The sequence below is a fragment of the Marmota marmota genome, unplaced genomic scaffold (genome assembly GCF_001458135.2).
Source record: "Marmota marmota marmota unplaced genomic scaffold, marMar, whole genome shotgun sequence".
In the NCBI taxonomy this organism is placed as follows: domain Eukaryota; kingdom Metazoa; phylum Chordata; class Mammalia; order Rodentia; family Sciuridae; genus Marmota; species Marmota marmota.
The window spans coordinates 52,235,263-52,256,353 of record NW_026000108.1 but is presented as its reverse complement, the minus strand read 5'-3'; the positions used below and the strand labels follow the sequence as shown (position 1 = coordinate 52,256,353).

Below are 21,091 nucleotides of genomic sequence, written 5' to 3'. Positions count from 1 at the left end.
ACATAATAAATACTGAATAAATACTTATGAATTGGCATTTTTTATCTTAAGCACTTATTAGGGAATTCACAGTGTCATAAGGCACTATGCTGTTACTATTTGTGGTATCTTGCTTTTGCTTTTGTTTTGATACTGTAACACAGACATTCAATGACCACAAATAATATGTCTCCTGAAATTAATGTCTCCTTATTTGCATTTGCCACTTTCTATATTATGATAACTGTTTTACAGTAGATAGAATACACAGTTGGGAAATCATGTATTTTAAATGCAGGTTAAATACAAATATTAACCACAAATCTTGATCAGGGCATGGAGTGTCTTATTGCAATTAGGCTTTACTTAAAGAACAATTATTCTTTATAATGTCTGTCTTATCTTCTCTTATGTGTAATCTTCCAAGTTCTTTTCTAGAACTAGGGCAGACTCCAAGTACTTTGAAAGAGATCAAATGCCATGTTGTAGTATTGATTCTATTTGTGAGGCAACTTCAATTCAGTTCCTCTGTGAGCAATTTCTTGGGTATGTAGTGAGAGAACATACAAAGAAATAAGGCTCAGGCCCTGTCCCTAAGTAGCTTGAAATGCATATTTCAAAGTAATACTCCGGAGTGAATACATTGACCAGAGAAGAGGGGACTTTTCAGTTGGCCCTTAACTATGCATAAGACTTTTATGATGCAGGCAAAGAATAGAATCAGAGTGACTCCACATAGAAGACAGCAGAAGCAAAACTAAGAGCTTACTGGAAAGGGGAAATGCTAGGCCAAGGGAGGCAACTTGGGTTTAAAATAGTCCAAGCCATTTTTCGTATCACTTCTAGAAAGACGGCTTACTATAATGGGGAATCAGTGACTGGGGAACCAGAAGAGAAGCTGGTCATCATCTAGCTATATGACAAGTTTTAGTGAGAACTGCCAGAGCAAATTCAGCATCAAAAAGAGACTGCAGAAAGACTATATTATATTTAGGTATGAGTAAGACGAGAACATGAAAGATCATGATAGCTTCCAAACACAATTAGCATTGACTTGCAATCTATCACTTAAGCCAGCCTGCGAGAAACTGCAGCCTTGGTACTTCTAAAGAAGAACAGTAATTTATGACAGGTGAAAATGATAAGAAATTTCAGTTTCAGTCTACAGAAATGAAACTTTATTAACACATATGAGGTTTATTTGCAATAGTACCCTTTCCTCCCTCCCTTGCCTTTTTGTTCTTGCTGCTTTTCTTTTTTAGCAGTATTTTTAAAATTTGACACAGTAAGAAGTGTCAGTGTAGTGGTGGACGGATTGGCTTCTGGCAATATGAAGCTGACAAAATGTACCTCTCCTCTAACTGCTACATTCACCAGTCTTGCACTAGCTACAACTTCTTTTTCCCCAAACTAAAAAAATAAAATCATCATAAGAAAGCAATTTAATACCACTGAAAGTATTAGAATTCAACAATTTTATCTGAAGGTGAATTTAGGTGAGGAAGCGCAGTTGTTTCAGCAAGCACAAATAACGAAGGGACAAGTGTCTTGTTTATGTGCCGTGGGAGACTAATTACACAAGTGCTTGTTGATATGTTCAGCAGCTATTTTTTTCATTTTTCTTATTTTTGAGCATACTTTGTAATCATATCTAATTTGGAGCAACTTAGTACTGAATTGCTTTCTGAGGGGAAAAAAAGTGATTAAGACACAGGATAAATTATGCCTCAATAATGGTAAGTAGGAAAAAAAGAAGTAGGGTGAATCTGTTTGAAAAGCAATACCATAAGATTCAGAAAGAAAATGATAATGTTTCTAATGACAAACATCTTGGTAATATGTTAATTGTCATTATTACTAACAAAGTAATTATAATCATTCTTGATATTTGTACAATAATTTTTTAAAACTTGGAAGTTTGAAGTACTAAAATACTTTATCATTTTTTACCTTCACATAGCTTGTCATGTTAAGAGGAGTTTGGAATTATAATTCTCAAATAACATAACAGATAGAATTGAGTCTGCTATTACAAGACTATATGATAAATAAGTTGATAGAAGGGCTCAGAAATACACTCTTTTAATTGTTTACTCAAAGTATTTTTTCTGGTTTCTCTGTTGTTTTTGTTCCATAATGTCCCTCTTGGCTCCTTCTAAACCACCAAAGACAGCATGTCACTTAAATCATTATGGGAGGTGGGGGTCAGGAAAGGACATAACAGTGGTATCTTAGACTCAATAATGATGTGAACTTCATCAAAAAGCATGTATAATTGTCCTTGGTCATTTTTTTTCTTTTAAAGATATCTCTGTATCTCTGTCTCTGTCTCTGTCTCTCTCTCTCATTTAATTCAAAAGTCATAATGTTTATTGTTAAAAAAAATCTACCAAAACGGGGGCTGGGGATGTGGCTCAAGCGGTAGCGTGCTCACTTGGCATGCGTGCGGCCCGGGTTCGATCCTCAGCACCACATACAGACAAAGATGTTGTGTCTGCCAAATACTAAAAAATAAATATTAAAATTCTCTCTCTATCTCCCTCTTTCACTCTTTCTCACTCTCTCTCACTCTTTCTTGAAAAAATCTACTAAAATGAAAAAATACATAAATTAAAATCAAATTTTTTATTCCATATCTTACTGTTAATAATTTTATGTTTTCTTCTACATATTTTGCTGTATACACCTATATAGTTTTATTATTTATAAAGACTGGGATGTAGAATAACATAAGTTCTGCCATATTTTTCACTAAATGTACCATTGTCCTTTTATGTTAACACATGCAGATTTACCCTCATCAATTTAATGACCACACTGTTTACCTTTCTGTCTTGATTAAAAGTTATTATGGAACAAATTAAACTTGCTTATACTATACAATTCTACATAACAATCATGTATTTTTAGTAATTTTATCATATTTCCTACAAGCATAAATTCACACTCCTCGTCTGGCATGCACTGACATTAGTGGAGAAGCACTTTCCTCCCTCTAATCCCTCCAAAATTTTGCTTACGTCTGTTATATGCATCTCCTTTCTTCTGCAACAGATGAACAGCAAGCATTCAGAGAAGAAGAGACAGGAATCAGTTTGGGAGCTTCTTAAGCACAATTGTGCAGAAAAGAATAAACTCCTTATGGAGAAGTATTTTTATATTACAGTAATTGCCATTCTAGGAACAGGTGTTTGGAGCCCCACTCAAGGGAGAACTGGAGCTGATAGAAGTAGAAGAGGGGAAGATGAAGTTTCCCTGGCTACAGCCCCATGGGACAATCACAGGAACAAGGGAGGTGATCAAGTAGAGTCCCTGGAGCCTACTGCTACCCCCCAGTGCCTTCAGCAGGGACAGAGTCCTACAGAGATGATGACACCATTAGCTTATGTGACAACGTTCACTATTCAATGTTCAGACACAGCCAGGATGTAATGACACCAGTATTATAATATCATCATTCCTGGTTTTATATCAGCAGATAAAGAGTTTGATGATAAACCAACTATTATAACCCAAGAATCTTCTTGATATCGGTAAGCAAAAATTATCTCTTGTGAAATGCTTTGTAGTTTGCAAGAAGTTTACACATTCATGAGCTCATTTTGAGGTCCCACTGTGTGTGTGTTTCTTTGTTTTATAATATTTTTACCTATAGATGGACACAATACCTTTACTTTATTCATTTATTTTATGTGGTGCTGAGGAATGAACCCAATGCCTCACATATGTGAGGCAAGCGCTCCACCACTGAGCCACAACCCCCAGCCCCACCATGTTTTAAACATAATCCTGCGCCTTATAGGTGGAGAAACCTAGCTCAGAACTTAAATGATCTATCCAAGTCACAGAGTTGGTAATGGAAGGGCTGGACTTAACAGCCTTCTTTGTTCTGGTTCAACACCCAATACTCCTCCAGGAGAACAATATAGTCCCTTTAGTCCCCAGGAACCAGACAGGTAACAAACTTAAAAAAAAGAAAAAAAAAAGCACATGCAAAACACCTCAGGAAATTTTAAAATAACACTATTATAGCCAAACTCCTTAGTCAGCTCTGATTTATTATTTTTTCTCTGCTGTTGAGTTTGCTTACCAACTATTATAATCCAAGGGAACAGCAACTTCATCATTCACAAAAACAAATAAACCAGGTTACTCAACATGTTTCAATAACATGTTTCAGAGGCAAAATAAATGGGAGAGGCTTGGAGATAAATATTAACTCAAAAACTCAGAAGGTTTTGAAGAGGGCAATCTCTTATGTGTATCCTAAGAGTTTGGATTTTGAATTAAACAGAAAATTATAAGAAGAATGGAATTAGAAACTCTATCTAGAACTTGTGTGATTTGAACTGCAATGTATCTCACAGGCTATTTGTCATTCTAGAGTGCTAGAAATAGGCTTAAAAGACGTAGTTCCTATAGAATTTAGCTCCATAGCTTGTCCATAGTTAGTCCATAGCTAGCTTTACAAGTATTAGCTATCACATAACACTTTCTACAGGCCAGAAACTATCATAGACACCTCATATATACAGTACCTTCATCTAATTCTTATCATAATCCTATGAAGTAGGTACTGTTACTATGGTCTTCATTTTATGGAAGAAGAAACTGAGGCACAGAGAAGTCAAATTACTTGCATAGGGCCAGGCCGTCAGAGCCAAGACTGGCTTCAGCATCTGGGACCAGGGTTTGTTCTAAACCCTACACTGCCACCTGAATGTCCTTTATTCCTCAGATATATCTGTTCTGCCTAAGGAGTGTATGTGGGCTTCCTTGTACCGTCTGTAATCCATCATTTACTTTCTTCCTCAGGCCACCCGTGGCGAGGGCCAGGAAAGGACGGCGCGTGGAGCCCTGGGTTGTTGGCCTCATCACCTTTTTATCCCTGATTATCCTAGCAGTGTGCATTGGACTCACTGTTCATTATGTGAGATACAGTAAGTATGAGCTGCCCTAGAATCATGTGATTTACCCCAAGCATTTCCTCATGTACCTTCCTGTTTTGTTTTGCCTGGGGCTTGTTCATTCATTGCTGTGACTCATTTGCATAACCCAGACACATCTTTACCTGCTTCTTTGTCTTTCACTTCAATCCACGAGCCAAGGAGGGGTTTTCTTTCTCTCTTTGATATAGCAATACTTCCTGATGGGACTAGCATGCTAGTTTTCATATTAATTAATAAGTGATAATCAAGTCTTAAAGAGAAAAACCACAGGTTAGCTCGATTTACTGTCTTAACTTGTTTGAGAAAAGTAACTTAAAATAATTTTTAACTGAAGTCTTGACATCCCTATAAATTAATTATACAATAAAGATAATCTTTATAGAGAAGTAGGCTCTATTCTGTACTAACAAATTGGAAAGATCCCTATAGCTGTATGATGTTGAATAAGTGCCTATTTCTTTTATTTAAAATCTTATCCTCAGCTATAGTGTGATTAAAGAAGACAGGATATGCTGAGGTTAATTTTAAGAGGTTCACTCTGCGGTTATCAGATATCTCACTGCCAGATGAACTGCTAGTTGCTATGTTATTAGAAAGGTCTCCAGGGTACTGTAGAACAATTCTTCCAGGGTCTAACAACCCTTCTGAAGTTTCCTTCTATCCTGTCTTGGGTTTTAATTAGTTGACTCAACTATGACCTCTTAGTTTAATATCTCCCTCTGTGATTAGATTATTCTTTGATATTCAAGGCCTTGAAATCATGAAAGTTAATCACTTGATTCTAATTTCATTGGGAATTTGTTAAAGGTGGTTTCCTATAAAGAAATAGAATGATACGTAATCTGGTCATCTTCCTCCATTATCCACACATGATCAATCTCATCTTCCAAAGCGAAGTAGACTAATTCTGGGCAGTTTAAGAAAAAAATATTTAAAACTCTGTGTGTGTGTGTGTGTATGTGTGTGTGTGTGTGTGTGTATTAGAATTTGCCCAAATGCAAGTCTTTAAATTCAGGGTATTTTCATTTGAGAACAGAGATTTCTCTGGTAAATGCTTTTAATAAAAATGTATTACTGATTACAATTCTTTAGTTCTGTTACGAATTTATCAAGTCCCATTATGTCGTGAGGATTGTGACTTCTTCCCATGGATGCCTAAGACTATGACTTATTCACTTTTATATTTCCAGAACTTCACAGAATTTCAGCACCTATTAGTTACTTTATAACTAATTTGAATATTGAGTGGTGAAAATTAATGAATCATATCTATGATTTTTTTGGGGGGGCGGGGATTCTCTGACTTCACATGAAGTTCCTAGTAATGCCAGGGGCCTGATCACTTTCATGAGAGAAAATGTTATTTGCTACTTCTCCTTTGCCTGTTCCCAAGCCAAGTTTTATAATATTGTATGTCTTATTCATATACATACTGTGAAGAACTGGCACTATTCTTCTAGTTACCAATTCCTGAATCCCATTGTTGAGATGAGCAGTTCGGAAATATGGAACACACAGCTTCCACAGCCCACACGGTACACCTGAATAAACAATGATTATTATGAGGTGTGTAACTGCCGTCTTTGTGCCCTGCCCTCTTGGCAGATATAAACTGACAACAAAGTAAATATAAGTGACCAAATAAAAAACATCTGTTGCAGAAATAGATATTGATAAAGGTAATCAGATTAGGAAAAGTATCATTTTGACCCTTACTTCACAAAGTTCAGGATATCTTAGATTTGTGTGTGTGGTCGGTGTCCAGGGCCTTAGGGTTTCCATTTCTGCACCTTTTTGATTTTTTTTTTTTGTGTGTGTGTCTGTGTGTGGTGCTGGGGATTGAACCCACAACCTTGTGCTTGTGAGAGCTATATCCCCAGCCCTACCTTCATGATTTGAATGTCAGATGGTGAATCTGTCAATGAGTGACATCCCTGAAAATTATTGAATCACAAACCTGTTAGAAAATTATCAACAAACTCAACATTTGTCCCAATTTTTCTTACTTTCCTGTTAATATTCCAAATCATACTTTTAAATAACTAGATAAACCATATAATTCTGAAAACTGTAAATATGTTTTAAAACTTACTGGCCTGTTTACAAAGCAAAGTAAAATATTTGTTATAGATAAGTTGTTCATGTGGCTGTGATTGAAGCATACAAAATTACTGATATTTGCTATGCAAATGACAATTTCAAAGGATTCAACCAAACAATTCAAAGAATCCAGGTCTAAGGATATAGATTAGGTCTAAGGATAAGGTCTATTAGCTTCTGCTCTGGAACCTTACTATTTAATGTGTAATTAAGTTCTAACTGCATTGGCATCACCTGGGAGCATGCTAAAAAATATAAAATCTGTGTCCAATGTTAGACCTAATGTGCCAGAATCCCCAGGTGGTCCATTTTTACATTATAGTTTGAGAAGCAACATTCTAGAACAATGAATGTAGTTACACAGAAAGTTATGGCTAACCATGAGACAGATGTAAAAAATGCAAATATAATAAAACACATACTATTTTCATTAAATTATAAACTTTATTTGAAATGTATATGTATATTGCCAGGGACCTGCCTACATTTCATGCCACGCTGGCCGTTCAAAGTTATTCAGGGAGAGGGAAGAGAGGAAGGATAAGGAAGGGCAAAAACCCCCTCCTTCCTCATGTAGGTTGCTGGTGCTCAGGAGACCTTGAACTTGGATATCTCCAACCTCCCACCCTCATCCTTACATCTCCAACTATTCTCCAGGCCTTGACAGAGTCTGACAAACAACTTCCTTCTCAAACCTACCAAATCCTTTGAATGGTCCTGGGATTCTTTTGAAATTTAACAAATTTACCAATAGTTTTTTGAATGAAAGTTACAATTAAAAACCCATAGTTTCCATGAAAGACAATGTTTTTTTGTTGTTGTTTTTTTCCCACTTCAAGAAGCAGTATTGCAAAAAAAATCTGTGCTTTAGGAGCTAAGTTTTGGCTTGAAATTCAATTGTCTTTTCTGGCTGTGTCACATTGGGGTTGGGCAAATTATTTATATTTCTCAGACTGGAACCCTCTAAGTGTTGTTAATTCTGCTTCCCCATGAGGGTGTTATTGTAAATTAAATGTGATATATGAAGATGCCTGAGCCACTGGTTTGTGTGCTTTTCCTCTGGGGTTTAAATAAAGAGGAAAAGAATGGGAAAGAACCTAGAAGAGGAGAGAGACTGAAAGTGGATGAGGTACAGTCTCTTATAATGAGCATACACAACTGTCTTGCTCATTACTGTATTCCTGATGTTTAGAACAGTGTCTCTCACAGAAAAGCAGTTGGCATATATATTCATCAAACGAGTGGATGAGTTACTGAAGACTCTGTGCTTGCTTCACGTTTAGGAGGGTAGAGAAAAAGCTATACCGCATTAACCCTTCAGTAGGTCAAAAGTGTGGGCTGCTTAAATTGGATTCAAAAATGGAGACAGTAGCTAAGATGACAAGACATCTGCAGGTGGTGGAGAAAATAAATGGAGGGACAAGGGTCCCAGGTGAAACTAAATATTGTCTTCGGAATGTTATGAAAGTTGGCAGTTCTAGCTCCCTAAAGTGAATCCCTAGCACTTTAATTCCTATCCTCATTTTGCCTTTTAGCTAAAAATAAATTTTCTCACACAGCGTCAGAATTGATGTGTAGTTTACTGTAGTTTACTGGGGTGGGAGGGGGTAGTCTACTTTTGGAATATAGAAAGGCATTCAATCTTGGGAAGCTTCTGAATCTATGCTTGTTTGTGTGCTCAGGTGGCCTATTCAGGAATGGAGAATACATGAGTAATCAGCCCATAAGGCCAATGTGGTATTGCTAAAATGCTCCAGGAACACCAGGTGTTCCTTACAGCTTTTGCACTCTAACTCATATGATGACAAATGTTCTCATCTTCTGAGATAAGCCCGGGGCAGGATGATGAAGAGGATGACCTGGGTTAGAGCATTCCTCTCTGTCTTAGTCTTTCTAGCAACCACCAAATGGGATAATAATGGTGTTTAAACACACATCTGATAAAAAATTATGATGGACTTCTGTCTCTTTCTTTGTAGATCAAAGGAAGACCTACAATTACTATAGCATATTGCCATTCACCAGTGACAAACTGTATAATGAGTTTGGAAGAGAAGCTTCTAAAAATTTCACAGAAATGAGTCAAAGAATTGAATCAATGGTAAGCAATTTTTTTCCTCTACTTTTAGGACATTTGCTATCACTCTTTATTGTACATTTTAGTATCCTACCTTCTAAAATATCCATTCAATTGCTTCTTGCATACCTTTCAAAATGGTAAGAGGCAGAAACCCTCAGTTAGAAGAGTATGTCTTCAAAAGCTGAACCAAGTGAACATCAGCCATTCATGTGTCCTTCCTACTCACCGTTCCTTAATCAGTGTAATATTCTCCTTCAACAGAGTCCAGAAACTCTGGGACTGTGAAGGTGATTCAAATGCTTTGTTGCACTCTAGATTTCCTAAAGAAGAGACCTTGGGCAAAGATTGCCAAGATTGGAACTATTTGGCTGCATACATGAATAGCAGTTTAGCTTTTAAAACTACCTAACCTTGAACTTGCTTTTGGCACACAAATTTACAGGAAATCCACAAATACTGATCTCTGTCTGTAAGGTATCAACATTATTTTGAGGGCTTAATCAAATATTTAAGAAACTAGAAAATTTTGCAGAATGGGCTAAAAGAACAAAGGCCTGAGTGATGAATTCTCATCACTATCAGATAACTTAAAGAATATTTTGGATTTTTCTTGATAGTCTGTGAGGTATGATGTGATGGAAAAAAATATCCTGAATTAGGAATTGGGACATCTAATTCTAATACCATCTGTGAAGTGTCATTTGGAATATCACTTTATCTTTCTGGATAAACTTCTTTATATGAAAATTACAGTGTTAAATTACATAATTTCCAAATTGTCTTCCATTTCCAATATCCTGAATAAGAACAGAATGGAAGTGATCTGTATTAGTCTGTTTTCTTTGCTATAATGAAATACCCAAGACAAGTTACTTCATAAAGAAAAGAGGATTATTTTGGTTCACAATTCTGGAGGTGTAAAGTCCAGCTTTCTTGCTGATGGAGTCCTAAGGTAGCCCAGGGTATCATATAGCAAGAGATAGGGAGCATGCATGTGTATGTGAGTTTTCAGCCCCCCCCCCCCTTGAAGTACTGGGGATTGAAGCTAGGGGTACTCTGCCACTGGACTATATTCCCAACCCTTTTTATTTTTTTATTTTGAGACAGCAGCTCACTAAATTGCCCAGGCTGCTCTTGAACTTATGATCCTCCTATATCAGCCTTCCTGTGTATCTGGGATTACAGGCATACCTTGCTGTACCTTTTCTCTCTTCTTCTGTAGTCACCAGGATTCCATCATGGGTCTCCACAAAAATGACTTTATCTAATCCTAATTGCCTCCCGAATGCTCACTGCTAAATATCAGAGTGAGCTTGAATTTCCACTCCTGTAATGCTTCACAATGGGGATTAAATTTCAAATCAGGAAGACACTCAAATCATATCCAGATCATAGCTGGACCACACACTCTTCCTATCCCTAGAAACTATAGCAGACTGGAAGCCAGAGCATTTGGACACCTTGCTGAGAAGGGGGTCAATCCTGGTTACATTCGCAAACAGTCAATTAGAGGAATGTATAAAGTTCTTCTCTAAGGCCAATTACAGATATAAAAGTAAATGGAACTTAAGAAGTCAAGAAGTAACTATTTCCCTGTTCTCTGTGTCATTTGCCAAAATCCAGATCCAAATTGATATATAAATCTAAAGGAATATAGGCAGGACTCTAATATCTTCAAAACTAATAATAGCTTTGAAATTATTTGATAAATATAAGTAAATAAAATATTCACAGAACTTATTTGTACTGATTTGTCTCATAACTGTAGAAACTGTCCTATTTAGGATTCTATGAAATATAAGAAAGAATAAAAAGGCTCATTGTTCTGTCAATTAATCACCAGCTTGGAGCATCTGTATCTAGTAAATATACACACAATGGAAACAAGAAACATTTGAATTACTTACCTGCATATAGTCCAAATTAAAAAAATTAAAGTTAAGTATGGTGACATGAGCCTGTAATTTCCAGTGCCTTGGAAGATTGAAACAGGAACATCACAAATTCAAGGACACCTTAGCAAGTAAGCAAGACCCTGACTCAAAATAAATATTTTTTGGAAATGTAAAAAGGGCTAGGTATTTAGCTCAGTGGTAGAGCACCTGCTTAGCATGTGCAAGGCCCTGGGTTCAACCTCCAGTACTGCGATCAAAAAAAAAAAAGTCTCTAGAATTCTTATTTGTTTGTAGTTAGTAACAAACATCGCCACAATAAATTCTTTCATCTTATTAAAATAAGCTTCTCAGATCACAGATGTGTGTGTGTGTTATACATTCTAGTTCACATGGGCCTTTTCCAGAGCATTTTAAATGCTTGAGCTGGTCTCACATTATGCCAGGATACTTAGCAACTTTTTCACTAGGTTGAAAAAGTTGACAGAATTATTTCATTTCCTTTGTAGACCTACAGCAGTTCTTATATCAGAGTATACATACTTTTACTTTTCATGAAAAAAAATGTCCATTTTTTATGATGTCTTTCTGAATACTACAGCAGATGTCACTTGTGACCTCACTGGTTCCCCACCTCCTATCATTCTCAAAGCAGAGTTCAGTTGAAATCTCTGGGATGAATACCAAGAAAGGTTCCTCAAGTTCAGCTCATTGCAAAATGTCAGTCACTGTCTTTCGTTTTACATTTTTTTTTTTAATGTTCCCTAGAGCTTTGAATTAAGTTGTGGAATTTTAAAAAAATTATACTTGCTAACACATTTTAAATATTTTTTGAACAGGTCAAAAATGCATTTTATCAATCTCCATTAAGGGGAGAACTTATCAAGTCTCACATTATCAAGTTCAGGTATGCTGACTTCTGAATTTAATTTAAAGCTGAAACTGTTAGCCGGGTCTGCAATAAATATGTTTTAAAGTATTAATGGTATGATGTAATTGCATTTAGCAAACACTTTTTGGCACCTATTCTGTGTGAGTCATGGTTTATAATGCCCCTTACTCATTCTCTGTATCTAAAAGCTAGCATTTGCAAAATGCTTACAAAGGGACAGAGTTGTCATCCATGCCTCTGCTCCAAACTTGTTTTCTTGGAAACTAGCACAATTGGGAACCTAACACACATGCTTTGGTTTAACAGTAGTGTTCTATGTGAACAGTGTGGTAAATAAGATTTGTCTTCAGCTCTTGATTCTCTTCCTTATCAATTTTATTTATTTTCTTGTATTCTACCTCTGTATGCTTCAAGTAGTTAGCTAAGCTACTATCAATAAAGTTCAGAACATAACATTTTAAACAATGTATTGCTATATGAGGACTTTAAATAATGTATTCTCTCAATACAAATTATTTGTAATTTTCAAAAAATAGAATAAGAACTATTTGCAGGGCTGGGGTTGTGGCTCAGTGGTAAAACACTTGCCTAGCACGTGCAAGGACCTGGGTTCAATCCTCAGCACTACATGAAAATAAATAAGATAAAGGTATTGTGTTCAACTACAACTAAAAAATAAATATTAAAAAAGAGAACTATTTGTAGTATTATGCCAGCAACAAAACTCTAAGAGTTACTTCCTAGCTCACATCTCTCAGGTACTACTCTGACCACTTCTTCTTGAAAATCCTCTACTTTCTGGTGTTCAGATAGTATCTGTTGTTGGATCTGCCTCTACTTCTCTGATCCTTAAATTTTTACGGACTCAAAGAAACCTCATTCACCCACATGGCTGCATATACTGTTGGAATCCAAGTTTCTATCTCCATTCGGAACCACTTTCTCACTTAACTACTGCCTGTGCATGCACATTCAGTTTTAGAGATGTGGAGTTAAGATTCAAAAGCAACATATGAGCCTGAAAAATAGTCTGACCTGGGGAAGGAAAGGAATCTAAGCCAAAGATATAAATTTGCTTATTATAAATTCAAAATATTGGAAATCCTGTGTGTAAATTTGTTAGGAAAAACAGGAATGATGAAGAAAACTTGAAAGATACGATATTTATGGGAATGGAAGAAAAATGGGAAGAACCAGGAAAAAAGAAAAATTCTGAAAGAGGTTCCACTGGTACTAAAGATAAAAAGCTTCAAGAGGAGAATGGTGGACTTCAACAAATACTCCCGAGACAAAAAAATATACATGTTGAAAAGAATCTGCTGGAGGTGTCTATTAGGAAGACACTAGTGTTCCGATAGAAAAACAGTTCAGTGGAAATGAGGGCAAGAAGCAGACTTTTAAAAGTGTGCTGTGATAAAACAGGTGAGAGATAAACTGAATAACAGGCAGGAAGGATTTTGTTTGTTTGTTTGTTTTTCTTATCACCCAGCCAGAACAGTATTAGTTTAAGAAAAAGAAAGAATAGGGTTGGTGAGGCAGAAAGGGCTTATGAATCCTATATTCTTTCAGACTACAAAAGTAATATGAAATTATATAAAATCCAAACAGCACAGTATTTTAATAGAAGATGACAGCCTCTTGTCCAACAAGTCCACTCCCAGAAATAACACATGTTCAGCAATTTATTGCCAACATCATTCCAATGACTGTATATAAATCTTTTTATTCTTTAACTGACCATATAATATTTCACTCAAGTGTAGGACAGTGTTAATTTAGCCAATGCCCTATTTATGGACATTTGTTACTTATTTTTGTTTTAAAAACAAGATTATAATGAATACATTTATACTCATAGTCTTGCACATGAATAGTATATTTGAATATTTAACTTCCAAAAGAGGCAAATGCTGTCATTTTAACATATTCAAAAATATATTAAACAAAAATGACTTCTAGAATAGGATTCTCATTTATACTTATATTCCCATTTGCAGTTTATGAAATTAAGAGTCGATGCAGTGTGTAGAGAGGAGTAAGATTCTTTGGAAACTGTGAAAAGGACAGGTCAGGTGGCTGGCAGAATTATCAAGAGGTGGTCACTTGTATAAGCAGTGTCAAGGTGAATTAGTTAATACACTCTTGAAAATACGGTCACATGAAGCCGTACAGCATGGTGAAGCTTTCCAAAAGACTTAGGATTCAGAGTTGTGTAGGAGAGCCTGAGTTTGCTTAGGAAAGATGGACGGATTTAAGTCACAGGAATTAAATCTGAAAGCCAACAATACAGCTGATTTCATATTTACCACACATTCTATTTGGTAATTTTGAATGGTTGATGAGATACATGTCTTTTTATGTTAATAGATGTGTATTTAACTAGACCCTTTGGTCGTAAGGGATACCATGAGCATACTACCTTACCATCAGGGTGGCTGAAATGGGTTCTATACAAAATAAACAACAGAAATATAGAAAGAAATATTTATGGACTGCATTTGTGTATGTGTATGTGTGTGTGTATGTGTGTGTGTGTGTGTGTGTATGTGTGTGTATGTGTTTCAACTGAATGATGAGGAAAGCTGGTTGTGATAGTATCATAAATCAATCACTCTCTCTTTCCCTCCCTCCCTCCATCCGTCCCTCTCTTCCTTCTGTTATTTTCTTCCTTTCTTTATATTTTTGGTCCACAGTCAAGAGTCAGATGGAGTTTTGGCCCATATGCTGCTGATTTTTAGATTTCCCTCTACTGAGGATCCTGAAACCATAAATAATATTATTGAAAATGTTCTACACGAAAAGCTGCAAAATGTTGCAGGACCCCCTAATGTCGACCCTGAATCAGTTGAAATTAAAAGTAAGTTGATTTCTATTATTTTGTTTATTTGTTACATATAACAATTCCATGTTAGACTTGAGCACTCATTTTTAGGTTGTTTTTTTTTTTTTTTTAGATGTCCTAAAAAAACATGGTAGGGTCTTGCTACCAACAGGATATTGCTTTTAAACTATATTAGTCCTAATAACATATTTTAATATTTTAAAAGCATGCTAAATGTATGGTTTCCATGAAAGCTGGTCCTTAAATCTTAGGCAGTTTCTTCTATATTGGGCCTTATACTTTGGTTATAGAGTCTGATTATAAATAGTGGCTTTGTATATCCCTTTTCTTTTTTCCTCTTTTATCCATTTTATGTTCTGGAGTAGTGTTTGGAAAGGTTCATGCCATCTATATATTTTCTTTCAAACGTTATTAATATACCATCTTATAGCTTCTTTCCTTAGACACTAACAATGAAAAATTATAACTCCATGCTTAATTTTGTTATATCTTACAATTAAGACTTTGAAACCTACTGTGCATTTTATGTTGATCAAACATTTTAATTTAGACTTCATATTTCAGGAACTCACTGGTCACATGTGGTTTGTGGATATAGTAATGAACATGGTAGCACTTGAGACTAGAGAATACGGAACAAGTGGAGAGAATGAATACAGAGTGCTAACATAAAAGCTGATAGATTTAAGTCACCCTAGTAGCTTAGAAAGGAGGCACAGCTGTAGTAGGATGAGCTACATAATTTGTGTGTTCCAGTGCAAAATAAAAATGCCAGGCCTTTTTTCAAAAAGCAAAAAAAGTGCTGTTAATATAATAAAATATAAGACTTTTCTTATAGCTATGGCCTCTCTCTTTATTTTTTATAGTATTTTTTACTTACTAATAATTAATATTATTCTAAATGAAAAAAATAAATTTTTAAATTGCAAGTATGAATTTTACCCTTCATCTTTATATAATGTAATGCCAATTTTATTTTTTGGTAGAGGGGATTGAACCCAGGGGTAACTTCATTACTGACCTACATCCCAAGTCCTTTTAAATTTTTATTTTGAGGCAAAGTCTTGCTAAGTTGCTGAGGTTCTCAGTAAGTTGCCACCGCTGGCTTTGAATTTGCTTTCTCAGCCTCTAGAGAGGCTGGAGTTACAGGTGTGCACCACCGAGCCCTGTGCAATGTTGATTTTAAATGTAATTGTAAGCACATTTATACTCATAATCACATTTTAATTTAGACTTCATATTTTAGCATGTATGTAGAATCATCAGAATTATGAAGCTTTATTTCATATCTGTAGAGTCAAAAACCACAATGTATTTATAAACATAATATTTGGAAAAACTTGTGTCTATACCGAACACTTACTGACTGTTTTGTTATTATTCCCTGAACAGCACAGTATAACAATTATTCATGTAGTTTTTATATTAGGTATTGTAAATACCCTAGAGAAGATTTAAGTATATAAGAGGGTGTGTGTGTATTTTATATAAGAAACTTGAGCATCAGTGAATTTTGATACCTGCAGAGGTGACTTAGAACTAATTCCTTATAGATATAGAAGGAACTACATTTCATGATTCATTCATGCAAGTATATTCAGCCCTCCACATCTACAGGATTCATATCCATAGATTTAAACAACCTCATTAGGTTTGGAAATGCTTGGAATATCCTTTTAGGCTCCTGTTACTTTTGTGTGTGAGTCAATGGCTTTTGTGAAAATAATGATGTGAATAGAAAGGAAAAGAAAAGAAAATCTGGAGTTCCTCTTCTCTTTAGTCCTTCCTCATCCATTAGCAAGCTGAAGGCAGGTTCCCAAGACTGTCAGTGTCCCAGTTCTTAGTGATATTCATGATACACTTATCTTGTATATAACTGCTTTGAGTCTTGCTGAACTCCCACCCATCATGGCCCCACCAGAGTTCTGATTTCATAGGGCATTGTGAATAATATACGCAAGTGGAGTGGCAAGAATCCATGGACACACAAATTGTGTGTATCTCCTCTGCCCACAATATGCTCCGTTATCCTGTTTGACTTCATTTTCAAATCACAGTTGCAGGAAAACTTAGTAAGAATTTCAGGTCAGCAACAGCAAAGCATTAAACCAAGAACCAAGCTGAGGGCGGGATACAGTGCAGCAGCACAAGTCACGCATCTCTGAGACCTGCCTCATCAGCAGTAGCAATATACAAAGCCAGACAGAGATTTCCCTCAGAGGAGCTTGGGATGGAGAAGAACAGGTTATCTGAATGAGAGATCAGAGATGGCTCCCTTAATAATAACTGAGGCTAAATGGTCAATTTTTTCTTATATTCATCATTTTCTCTACATATAACTAAATGGAGAAAGTCAGAGAGAAGGCTTTCTAGAATACAAATTTCCGAAAAAACAATAATAACCAAGACTAAAAGAAAAATGAATAGGTTAATATATTTGCATTTAGAATATCCCATCCTGCCATGTTCACAGAGAATAGTTTTGGTTATTGGAAATCTACTAAGTCAGGAAATGTGAAATTTAGAGTATTATGTATTTGTTGTGATGTAGGACAGATGAGGCAGGACACCAAGGGATAGAAGGAAGCAGGTTCATTGGCTGAAGTCAGGCTCAAAAGGGGAGCTTTCTGCCTTCATCAAATTATTCCTCTGAACCCCAAGTTCAGAAAGTTTTAGAACTTTATACCCAGTGTTTAAGGGGAGGGACTCAGAGGCTCACAATCTGTACAAGTATACATAAAAGCAGCGTTTTCACTGTTCTGGGCATCCAATTCAGGCCAAAGGCACTCTCTGTGAAAATCAGTGTCTGGGAAAGGGAGAGTCCTCCTCCCCTCTCTTCCCACCAGCTGTCTCTGCAGGACCTGATCATAGTCCTTTGAGAGACAAAAGCCTCTGTAAAGGCTCCAGACCCAGGCTGCAGGCCTTGAGTCCCTTATCACACTCTGGCTCTACAAACATACCCTCCAACTGAAAACTCTGTTGTAGAAATTCTTGCTGATAGTCTAAGAACAATTATGCTAAACAGAATTTTTTGAGGGTCTTTGGAGAAGCTTAGTTATGGCAGGGTTCTTCTGGGTGGGGGACTCTGGCCTGCTTCAGTTGGTTGGGTTAGCATTTGCATAGGGTTATAACGGTCCTGACCGCTGAGAGGTCAACAAGGTATGAAGTCATTGGCTTGAATTGAATGACAATTTGAGGGCAGACTATCTTTCTAAAACTTCTGAAGAAAGAGACTTAGAAAAGGATAACATTCTTAAATGTGATTATGGGTAATTCATGAAGATGCCACTTGATGTATTATATAAGTGGACTATGCTTTTGAGTTTAGTAAAATAATTTGAAATAATGGTTAGTAAAACTGTTATTTCATTCAGGGACTCAGTACTATGGTTTAGATTTGTATTTTCCAAACAGGGGCTGTGAACTACCTGGATCTTATCTTCTGACACAAAAATTCATGTTTTAAGACTTCACCACAAAACTACTAAAACAGAATTACTGGGAAGAAAAACAGGAATCTATGTTATAAATATGCTCCCTATGTGATTGTTATCCAAAATAAAGTTTAAAACACACTGCTTGTCTTGCTTCTAATATCCAAAGCAAAAAACAAACAAACAAATAAAACACTAACTATGCTGCTTTTATTATCACCCAGAGACACTATCTATAATGAAATTTATCAGCCTTTTAGTATTTGAAATGCTCAGAGGCACAGTGCTAACCTTCTTTTATTCACCATTTTTGTGTATTTCAGAAATCAACAAGACAGAAACAGACCACTATCTGAACAATTGTAAGTTTAATATATAAATAGTATATATAAATTTAAATTATTTAATATATAAATAATATAAATACATATAGCTATACAACTAGTTCAGAATGTTTGATCACATCACTTAATGTCAAAAATTAACATTCTTTAACCTTTACTCTCACTTTGTGTTGCTATTGTAGGGACAGAATAAAGTTTGACTGATTTGAGCACAGCTCAGACTGCTTTATCTTACCTCTCAGGGGCACAAAAGAATAGCAAAATTGGGATCACTCTGGAGAGGATTTATAGGTGCCTGTGGCCTGTGGCCATGTATAGTGGAAGTGAGTTCTGCAACTATTAAGGAAGAGGCAAAAAATGTTTGCTTATCAATGTTCTATTTGCAGATATCTATAATTTCCTCTCACAAAAATTTTCTAAAGATTATATAAAAGTGATCTGTATATTTTTCAGCTAGAGGCAGAGACTGATTGCCACTATACCCTGAATAAAATTTCCTTGATATTATTAATTTTATAATATGGAAATTGCAGGCAATTTACAGGGTTGAGGTTTATTTTGATTAAATTACAGATAACCCAGACAATATCTTTACCCATATTTTTAAAATGCCTACTCTACTTCTAGTCCTTCCCTATAGAAGAGAACCCCACCATAATTCAGAGAAGATATTTACTAGTTACAAAATTAGCATGTACTATGTTTTTCTTCAAAAAATGAAAGGAAATGTGCTACTCACTAGCTCAGAATGTTGCTTAATTTCTAAAGTTAATTAAACATGGAGCCAAAATATAATTTTCTCATCTAAGTGGAATATATATTCTTGCCATCAATATTTTTTAGTAGCCTACTATGTGCTGGTACTGTTAAACATAGGGATACAAAATGGATAAGATAAAACCTCTGCCTAAAGCAGCTCACACTCTAATGGGTGTAGATAGATGCCTGAGCCTGATGCATGAGTACATGATTCTAAAATAACAGTATTCAACAATTTTGTTGCCCTAGATATCATGCCTCATTGTGACATTTTTACCCATATTTTGAAAATGCTGACTCATTCTATACAAGTTCATCTTTACATATGTTCCTTGGAGTCACTGCTGTCCCCTACCCCCAAATATGCAGAGTGCTGCTGACATCTATGATGTATAGGCCAGGGATCCTACTAAACATTCTGTGATGCACAGGACAAACACCCACAACAAAGAATTATATGGTTCAAAATGTCAATGGTTGAGAAACCCTGTAATAAACAATGTTGAGGAATAAAATATATAAAAAACATAAGTACATGCATACACACATATAAATACATGATAAGCACACACATAGTGTGTCATTGTTGTTTTTGTTATTTTTAATTAAGGAAGCATCAAAGAAGTTATAACTAGTCCAGTTTGGAGGCATGGAAATTAATAATTATCTTAGGAGAGATTATGGCTAATTTAAATCTTACAAGATGAATAGGAGTTTATTAGAGTTTACAGAAAGATAAGAACATCAGAAAATATTTGATACCATCAGAACGCTAAGTACAAGAATTTGGGATGTAGTAATACAATTTGATGCTTAGAACAACTCTAATTAGTTCATTATCTCCTTTTGGCAGGCTGTGGGACACGAAGGAATAAATCTTCAACAGAAAGTCTCAGGATTGTTGGTGGGACAGAGGTAGAGGAGGGAGAATGGCCGTGGCAAGCCAGCCTACAGTGGGATGGGACCCATCGCTGTGGAGCGACTTTAATCAATAGTACATGGCTTGTGAGTGCTGCTCACTGCTTTCGAATGTAAGTCCTGAACACTGAAAATGATTGGGGGTGAACAAAGGGCATTGGGTTTTGCACTTTTTATTTGTGAAATAGCTCATGAATTTTGAGAGAGATGAGTTTAGTATAAATTAAAAGAAAACATGTTCATCACAAAATGCTGTAAGAATATCACAAAATTTAGTTAAAGGTTTTATGGTCTATAAATTGTTGTAGGTAAATTATCCATCAATAAATATATGATAGTTGGTCAAAGAAAGCAAGAACTTTAAAATCATCTATGTTCTTTGAACTTGAAGTTAAAGTATAAAAGCTGAATACTCACTGAGTAACTTGGTTAGAGATGGAGCTGAGAAGATTGTAGATTTAACCTCAGTGGAAAAATTCCATGGAGAAAGAAAGATAATTAGGATTGTTCAATTTGAAAGTAGCAAACTAGACAATTGAACACATTGAGTAGTTATATTACAAGGAATGGAAGACTTTTCAATCCAGTGTCAAAATGTTTATAGTATATAAAATAGTAATGTTTCATTAAATTATAGTGTGGCCTTCATGGTTTTCAAAGAAACCTGTATGTTTGTGGGCAGGGGACAGGAGGCATAGGAATACATTTAGTTCTCCTATTCTGTACAAGATTTCTCTTCAGATGTTCTTTGGAGTCATAAATGCCCCAAAACATCAAGAGGCCCAAGGATCTGAAGTGGGTGACTTGTTATATAACCTAGGAAATGTGCCATGTTGGTCTCCACATTATCTGACCCCTCAGTCTTATTCTCAGATTGGAAAAAGTTTATATCTGTAGACAGA

General features: G+C 35.7%; 1 protein-coding gene across 1 annotated transcript in view; it reads left to right on the top strand.

The window, feature by feature from the left end:
• LOC107138989 (transmembrane protease serine 11E-like) overlaps positions 1–21,091 on the top strand; it is a 41,564-nt gene that overhangs the window by 9,943 nt on the left and 10,530 nt on the right. Inside the window, exons 2-7 of the mRNA XM_048784590.1 lie at positions 4,795–4,919; positions 9,008–9,129; positions 11,840–11,907; positions 14,586–14,749; positions 18,492–18,530; positions 20,125–20,302. Coding sequence (XP_048640547.1) covers positions 4,795–4,919; positions 9,008–9,129; positions 11,840–11,907; positions 14,586–14,749; positions 18,492–18,530; positions 20,125–20,302 — 696 coding nt within the window. The remainder of the gene's footprint in view (positions 1–4,794; positions 4,920–9,007; positions 9,130–11,839; positions 11,908–14,585; positions 14,750–18,491; positions 18,531–20,124; positions 20,303–21,091) is intronic.